At 41.4% G+C, this 8,797-nt stretch overlaps 1 protein-coding gene across 1 annotated transcript; it reads right to left on the reverse strand.

The window, feature by feature from the left end:
- Positions 1–5,617: 5,617 nt before the first annotated feature.
- Positions 5,618–8,299, reverse strand: LOC109198419 (zinc finger BED domain-containing protein 1-like). Its single transcript, XM_019353858.1, has 3 exons — positions 6,945–8,299; positions 6,516–6,768; positions 5,618–6,366 (listed from the first exon to the last, which is right to left on the reverse strand). Exons 1-3 carry the CDS (start codon positions 8,060–8,062, stop codon positions 5,950–5,952), a joined length of 1,788 nt encoding a protein of 595 aa, XP_019209403.1. The 5' UTR covers positions 8,063–8,299; the 3' UTR covers positions 5,618–5,949.
- Between the last annotated feature and the right edge of the window lie 498 nt (positions 8,300–8,797).

An 8,797-nucleotide genomic window follows, 5' to 3' on the forward strand; every position in this document is an offset into this window, starting at 1 on the left:
TGGCATAACTGCTCCATGAAGGGAAAGGCTGAACACAACTATGAATTATGAAAACCGAAAGGGAAACCAACTGGGTCCCCAGGACAACTCCAGGCAAAGGTCCCATACTAAGCTGTTGAAGCCAGGCAACTTTACAAGCAGACAGTTCAGTCTTAGGCAATCCAGCAGAAGTGAAACACTAAGCAAAACAGTGCATGGAAAACCATGCAGGGTAGACAGCAACTCTTCTCAGAGGGCATACAGCAACAATGGTGACCTCTGCAGGTTATAAACTATCATAAAATATTAAACTACATATAGTCGAAATGCTGGAAGGCGTCAAATACCAGCCACTGATGGAGACAAGAACAGAATCCTAAAGATAGTGGCTGTAGCTCAGAAGGAAGAGCAGGTCTTCTACTGATCGGTTGGTTGTTGCTCCCCCAGTCTGCAAATATCCTTGGGCAAGATATTAACCCCAACTTGCCCTCTGATACATCCATCGGAGTATGAATGTGTGTGAATGATAGTTAGAAAGCATTTAAACGCATAGAAGACAGTGCTTCTGTGAATGGGTGAATGTGGCATGTTGTATAGAGTGCTCTGAATACTCTGAGAGAGTAGAAAAGCGCTATGTAAGAATCAGTCCATTTACCAAGATAAAACAATCGCGTTAGCCTACATTTAACAATTAGCATTCAATAAGAATAACATCTCCACTCACCACAAACACAGGACATGACTCTGTTTCAAAACTGCTGGTAGTAGGATCACTACTTACTCTGTGTCTGCTGGAATTGAGTAGCTGGTTACACTATAAACAGTGTAGCCAGCTTCCGGGTAAGTTTCTAAATCTGTTATTGTTTAAGCCAACAGAACCAAAGGAAGACAGATATGCAGCCTATCTGTAGCTGTTGTAAAACCTGATCCAAACCATGTGGGTTACCCCACAATTTACTACCAGTGAGATATCCTGATCTGGAGAAGGCAAAGAAGTAGTAACAGAGCAGGGAGAGTAACCTGCCCGATTACACTTGCATTACCAGACTGATTAGATGAATGTGGGATCATTTTCAGTGTTACCTGCCTGGAAACTAAGGTTTTCATCCCACTCAGACTTTTCTATGTGCGTTTCCACTGGTTACATTTGGGCAATAAAGTTAAATAAGTTAATTAAAGTTCACAATGGCCTGTTACCAGATTTAGAACTGAGAATCACTGATCACTCACAATGATGCCATAAACTGGTGTACACAGCTCAAATACTAAAAGAAACGTATGCATGAATGAGCCACACCAGCTGCTTTAATAAAACAGCACTAACCGATGACCTGGAAATGAGAACAGACTGAACCAGCCATATAAACAAATAATGCAAATGTGTGTGCGCACGTAGGTATGTGCATGAACGCCACACTGCCACGTAGACAAATAGCAGCACACCTGGTTACACACGGAAACAGAAAGAATGAGAAAAGATGAAGAAACCTGACCTGAAAGAATCTTTAGTTTCTGAAAAAAAAATCCTGAAAAATAATTTAAAGTTAAAAGTTTTTTAAGTTTCCCCTTCACTTTCCCCACTCCATGCAGTTTATCTGACGGTCAGAGTCCTCCTTTGACTTGCAGTGCTGTGTCCTTCTGATGACTCATGCTTCAAAATGTCAGTGACTGAAACTTCCTCATTAAGACACACCCACCCTCATCGGGTTTCAGGAAGAGGTTATTTAACTTTTTTTGGGGGGTTGTTAAACTTTATTCATAAAGCATTGTCATACAGATGGTATATTTTTACTGTGAAGCATGAACAAATAGTTCACAGACAACAGAAATAAACAAGCACTTCAGAATTATAACCAAAAACAAGTCACATATTAACACATTAAGAAAAAATACAGTTTAATTTCATCTGCTGACAAACGTTAATTAAATAAGAAGAAAATGGATGGCTGGATGGATGTAAGGAAGATGTAATGGGGAAAAAAATCAATTAAATTTCAGTTTTGTAGGCATCATATTTAAAATTACTCTTTAAATGACTAACTTCTCAGCTTAAATATTTGACATATTTTTAATGCTCTATTATGAATAAAATATAGGTTTATGAGAACTGTGAATACTTATGTTCTGTTTTTATTTACATATTACACAGCTTCCCAACTTTTATGATTTTGTAGTTGTAAATCAGTGAGAGATGAATGAAGGTCAAATGCATTTATCGTGTAACTTGTTATTGGAAACTCTGTTCTTATAAACATGAAATAAAAGAGTCCAGCGAATATACTCACATAGATTCCAGGGGGCAAAGCAAGCAACACTCCAGCTATTCTGAAACTGCTGGCTGACGACAAACCCAAATTTGGCGAGACTGTAAAAAACAACAGTAGTAATAACATTCGGTTCTGTCAATTAGAGGTGACTAAAACTAAAATGTAGTCAGTGTGTAACTTTGTAAAAACATGTTGAATTCTGTAGTTTTCTCAGATTCGCTCTTCAATCAAATCAGTGCTGACATGAGTAGCTGTTTGTTATCCTTCATTGAGTGGTGTCCCGAAAATGTGGGTTTATAAATAACTTTCAAAACTTTCTGTGTAAAACCTGGTCTAATTTGCAGACACAGCATGTACACATTTTGTATGCCCTGCACACCTTCATCAGTGACTGTCAGAAAGGGCACGTACTGTACGTGGACGCGTACATGCACACTCATGTATGCGCGTTCACTCATCCGAAAAAGTGGCACTTCCGGGCCATGCAGTCCCCACTGCGCACACTCTGTCTCCTCCTAGTGAGCGTGTTTTAAAGAAATAGCTATATATTGGAGCAAAAAGGGTTAGGTTTTTATAGCATTTTCATGGGATACCCTTCACACATTCAGCGAGAATTTCCACCTCCAACCATGGCATTCACACCGGACATCCAAGCAGCCTCTGACCCTCTACAGGGAGTGCAGAATTATTAGGCAAATGAGTATTTTGTCCACATCATCCTCTTCATGCATGTTGTCTTACTCCAAGCTGTATAGGCTCGAAAGCCTACTACCAATTAAGCATATTAGGTGATGTGCATCTCTGTAATGAGAAGGGGTGTGGTCTAATGACATCAACACCCTATATCAGGTGTGCATAATTATTAGGCAACTTCCTTTCCTTTGGCAAAATGGGTCAAAAGAAGGACTTGACAGGCTCAGAAAAGTCAAAAATAGTGAGATATCTTGCAGAGGGATGCAGCAGTCTTAAAATTGCAAAGCTTCTGAAGCGTGATCATCGAACAATCAAGCGTTTCATTCAAAATAGTCAACAGGGTCGCAAGAAGCGTGTGGAAAAACCAAGGCGCAAAATAACTGCCCATGAACTGAGAAAAGTCAAGCGTGCAGCTGCCAAGATGCCACTTGCCACCAGTTTGGCCATATTTCAGAGCTGCAACATCACTGGAGTGCCCAAAAGCACAAGGTGTGCAATACTCAGAGACATGGCCAAGGTAAGAAAGGCTGAAAGACGACCACCACTGAACAAGACACACAAGCTGAAACGTCAAGACTGGGCCAAGAAATATCTCAAGACTGATTTTTCTAAGGTTTTATGGACTGATGAAATGAGAGTGAGTCTTGATGGGCCAGATGGATGGTAAAGGGCAGAGAGCTCCAGTCCGACTCAGACGCCAGCAAGGTGGAGGTGGAGTACTGGTTTGGGCTGGTATCATCAAAGATGAGCTTGTGGGGCCTTTTCGGGTTGAGGATGGAGTCAAGCTCAACTCCCAGTCCTACTGCCAGTTTCTGGAAGACACCTTCTTCAAGCAGTGGTACAGGAAGAAGTCTGCATCCTTCAAGAAAAACATGATTTACATGCATTACAATGCTCCATTACACGCGTCCAAGTACTCCACAGCGTGGCTGGCAAGAAAGGGTATAAAAGAAGGAAAACTAATGACATGGCCTCCTTGTTCACCTGATCTGAACCCCATTGAGAACCTGTGGTCCATCATCAAATGTGAGCTTTACAAGGAGGGAAAACAGTACACCTCTCTGAACAGTGTCTGGGAGGCTGTGGTTGCTGCTGCACGCAATGTTGATGGTGAACAGATCAAAACACTGACAGAATCCATGGATGGCAGGCTTTTGAGTGTCCTTGCAAAGAAAGGTGGCTATATTGGTTGCTGATTTGTTTTTGTTTTGTTTTTGAATGTCAGAAATGTATATTTGTGAATGTGGAGATGTTATATTGGTTTCACTGGTAAAAATAAATAATTGAAATGGGTATATATTTGTTTTTTGTTAAGTTGCCTAATAATTATGCACAGTAATAGTCACCTGCACACACAGATATCCCCCTAAAATAGCTAAAACTAAAAACAAACTAAAAACTACTTCCAAAAACATTCAGCTTTGATATTAATGAGTTTTTTGGGTTCATTGAGAACATGGTTCTTGTTCAATAATAAAATTATTCCTAAAAAATACAACTTGCCTAATAATTCTGCACTCCCTGTAATGCTTCAAAGCGTGTTCATGCAAACATTGTTGGGTCTGCCGTGGTACAATGGGACTTCTGCTCATGAACCTGTGTGCACAGCGTCTGCAAATCGGCGCTGTACAAAGTAACTTCATCTTTACACAAAACTGTAAGCTGTCATCTGTGAAGCGTGAGCGGTGTTTGTTTTTACCATAGTTCATGGTGGAGAATGGCTGCTCTTCTGAGTTTTGCTCTCTGTAGCCGTATGAATGGCAAAGTACACTGATTAGCAGCGGCATAGGCACACTTAAAATTTCTTCTGAAATTTTCGCTTTCTAGTTCTCATTTAAAATGTCTAGCTTTTAATAAATAAATAAATATCTGAATCTTACACCCAAAGTTTTAATCTTGTGTAAATTAATATATAGAAGCACATTACTGTATATAGTAACTGTTAAGTCCAATTTACCCTAGTAAGCTATAGTACTTTTTCCTTTGGGAAGGTACCATCTGTGCAGTCTGCAATTCTGTAGAAGAAAGATGTTTTAAATTGTGCGACATCATCAACATAAGATAACACCATTCAACATATGTAATGTGAAAAAATTAAAATTTTTAATGTTTAAAAATTAAAATAATAATAATGGATTGCATTCATATAGCGCTTTTCTAGGCACCCAAAGTGCTTTACAATTCCACTACTCATCCACTCTCACATTCACACACTGGTGGAGGCAAGCTACAGTTGTAGCCACAGCTGCCCTGGGGCAGACTGACAGAAGCGAGGCTGCCATATTGAGCCATCGGCCCCTCTGGCCATCACCAGTCGGCGGTAGGGTAAAGTGTCTTGCCCAAGGACAGAGAGAGCAGGGGGATCGAACTGGCAAACTTCCGGTTACAGATGAGCTTCCCGATCCCCTGAGCCATGGTCGCCCCAAAATGAAAATATCCAGGCTTTGAATGAGAAAAGGTGTGTGTGTGTGTGTGAGGGAGAGAGAGAGAGAGAGAGGGGGGATTTCATGGCAGATTTTATAGTGCTGTCAAGAGATTAAAAAAAAATAGAGATTAATTAATTATGATTTTTAATTAATTGATCTAATTAATCTCTTTTTTAATCTCACCTAAAAATAGCTGAGGAAAGCCCTCAACTTATTGTGGCAGACCAAAAGACTGATATATAACAAAGAAAGTGACTTTATAAAGTCATTTATTGTTTAACAAACGTTAAACAGATGCAACCATTTACATACTGTTGTATTCTTTTGTAAAATAAGTGGAAAAATAAATACAAATAAAATCAAATAAATTAAGTGCTGCAAGTTAGCACATCAGAGTTGCTCTTTTCTGAGCAATACAGCACTGAAATTCCTCTGCTTCAGATAATGAAAAATAAAACTGACATTGCAGTGCTGCAAGTTAGCACATCAAAGTATTCTTCCATCACAAAAAAAAGTGCTGAACATCAAGCAATCTATTCTAGTAGGCTACAAATGACACAGCAGCTATGCTGACCACATGTGTCTCATTTCTTCTTCCTCAGCCAGTCGCTAAGACACACCAGCCTGGTAACATTTTCTGGAAGCAAGGCTGCCCTTTTCTTTTGCACTATGTGGCCTGCAAGGCTAAAGAGTCTCTCACAGGGTACAGAGGTAGCTGGGGAGGCCAGGTACTTTTGTGCTAGGACTGACAGCTTTTCATAGACTCCTGAGTGAGCATACCACCACTGCAGGGGACAGTCATCAATACTGATGCTGGGTTCTGCTCTGTAGCGCTGCAGCTCTCCAGACTCAATTCCATCTTCTGAGTCAGAGTCAGACCCCAGAAGGAGTTCGCTCCTCCTCTTCTTCTGAGCTGGTCCATCATCCTCTGTGGAGTGCTGGAGACTATCTGCTCTTCTGGGCTCTGCTGCCTGGAGCATATTCTCCAGAATGGTCCACACCTGAATGAATGAATGATTGTGATTAAAACTAAGTGCTTTTTTTTTATTTTATTTAATCTTGTAAAGAACTTTGTGTTCCATATAATAAATAAAAGTTTGATTTGATAATGAATTGGACTCATTAGTCCAGCTTAACCTTATTGTCCTACCTGTTCCCTCTTTTCTCTTGGAAGACATTTCAAATCCTTAAACCGTGGATCCAATGCTGTGGCCACCTCGAACCATATCTCGTTGCCATTAGCTCGTCGTGCTGCCAGATCCTTCTGGAAGGCATTCTTGAACTTCACCACGTAGGCAGGATCATCATCAGTAATGTCCATGACACGGTACAGATGGCGAAAAGCAGGCAGCACTACAGAGCAAGAGACGTAGGCCTCACCACCCAGCAGCTCTGTCACATACCTGCAGAGGTGGAGAGGTTTGCTAAATAAACCTAGCTGGATTCATTTAAATCAAAGTGTAACTGATTCCCAATTTAATTGTCCTTAAAAGTTCCTTGTTATGTTCATTAATTTTGATTTTACACATGTAACAGTAGTTTATATAATTAAAATGGGAAGGTGTTTATTTGAACTTACTTGCATGGTTCAAGCAGGAGCTCCAGCCTCTGCAGTTTCGCCCACTCAGCTTCGGTTGGCAAGACCAACCTGTGGTTCTGTTGGTCCAACGTAGCCTGGACAGCCTCTCGGTTACATAGGAGGCGTGAGACCATTGCGAGAGTCGAGTTCCACCTGGTGGGTACATCCTGTATAAGTTGATCGCTCTTCTTTCCGAGTGCTACTTGTTGTTGGTTAAGTTCTGTGGTACTCGCAGGGCTTTGTTTAAAATGACCAACAATCTTGCGGCACTTTGCCAGTACACCGACAAAACCACTGCTATCGAGACATACCGTGATGGTCCTCTGGAGAATGTGAGCATTGCAGGCGATGTGCTCATATGGAAGTGCTCTCATAGCAGCCAGCATGTTTGCTGCGCTGTCTGTGCCAATGGTGGATATCTTGTTTTCAATACCCCAGTCATTTGCTACCTTGAGGAACTGTTCGGCGCATTTATCAGCAAAGTGCCTGGTTTCTGTTCTCATGACGGTCAGTGCAAATGAGTTGAGGTTCCACTCACTATCAATAAAGTGTCCAGTCACCCCAAAATAGCTGTGGTTGCCAGCTGAGGTCCAGTGATCTCCGGTTATAGCAACACAGTTGGGAGAATCCTCCGCCAAAATCTCAAGTTTGTTTTTCTTTTCGCCGTCGTACATTTTGCTGATTTTGGTCGTTACTGTAGTCCTGCACGGCGGCTTGTATGACGGGTCATTGGACGCAATTTGCAACACCTCTGTCAATCCTTCGTCCTCTACTATATTTATCGGCCTACAGTTCATCGCTATCCACTTGGCAATAACATTAGTCAGCCTGTCGGTCGCAGACTTGCTCATACGAGGGGTATTCTCTAGTTTTGTTTGGCGAAAAGCTTTGCTCTGGCTTGCTATATTGCTAACGTCTTCACTGCTAGCTGTTGCTGCACTCGCGGCTGGGTGCTTTGCGTTGAGGTGATAGGCCAAACTTGAGCTGCTTCGGTGGTAAGCAAACTCCTTCTTACACTCTAGGCAGACCACTTTACCTTTGTCAATGGTGCCGTCGGGGCGTTTATGAAATACAAATTTCCCGTTCATTGGGCCAACAACTCTCAGATGCGCCTCCATATCCACACTGTAAGCTAATCACCACTTCTCACCTTGACCTCACGACGTGACTCCACCCCCAACAAGTCAAGCACAAGGAGCCCAGCACATAAAAACGGATTTTATAACATAGCAACTCTCATACAAAATCAATGACGTCAAGAGATTAAAAATTAGATTAACGAGATTAAAAAACATAACGCGCTAAATAGCATTGTAATTAATTAATCGCAATTAACGCGATAATTTGACACCCCTAAGATTTTATGCATGTACATTTTTTACAAAGGTGTTAAAACAGTATGGATGGCATGTGAAAGACCCCAGATTTCAAAACTTGGACTGAAAAGAAGATTTCCTACTAAAATCCGTGCCACAAGCTATAACACAGCCAAAATGATCGCCAAATCAAAAGAAAAAAAGTTTTTAAAAAATGCACATAACAATGCCTTCAGATCAGGAGACGCTCAGGCCTACAGTATGTCCAGGGCAGATCTGGAGAGGTGCATCAAAGAGGCCAAGCACAGCTACAAGCTGAAGGTGGAGGAAGACTTTGTCCACACTGACCCACGATGCATGTGGCTGCGCATCCAGGTCATCTCTGGCCACAAGCCTAGCAATTCCACATAGACAGCCATGAATGTGTCCTTCCTCAATGAGCTAAATGACTTCTACACTCGTTTTGTAAAGGGCAACAAGGAAAAGTCTGCCTAAACCCTACCCTTGATGACTGCCATAACGTCATTCTCACCATAA

The sequence above is a fragment of the Oreochromis niloticus genome, linkage group LG3, assembly GCF_001858045.2.
Source record: "Oreochromis niloticus isolate F11D_XX linkage group LG3, O_niloticus_UMD_NMBU, whole genome shotgun sequence".
In the NCBI taxonomy this organism is placed as follows: domain Eukaryota; kingdom Metazoa; phylum Chordata; class Actinopteri; order Cichliformes; family Cichlidae; genus Oreochromis; species Oreochromis niloticus.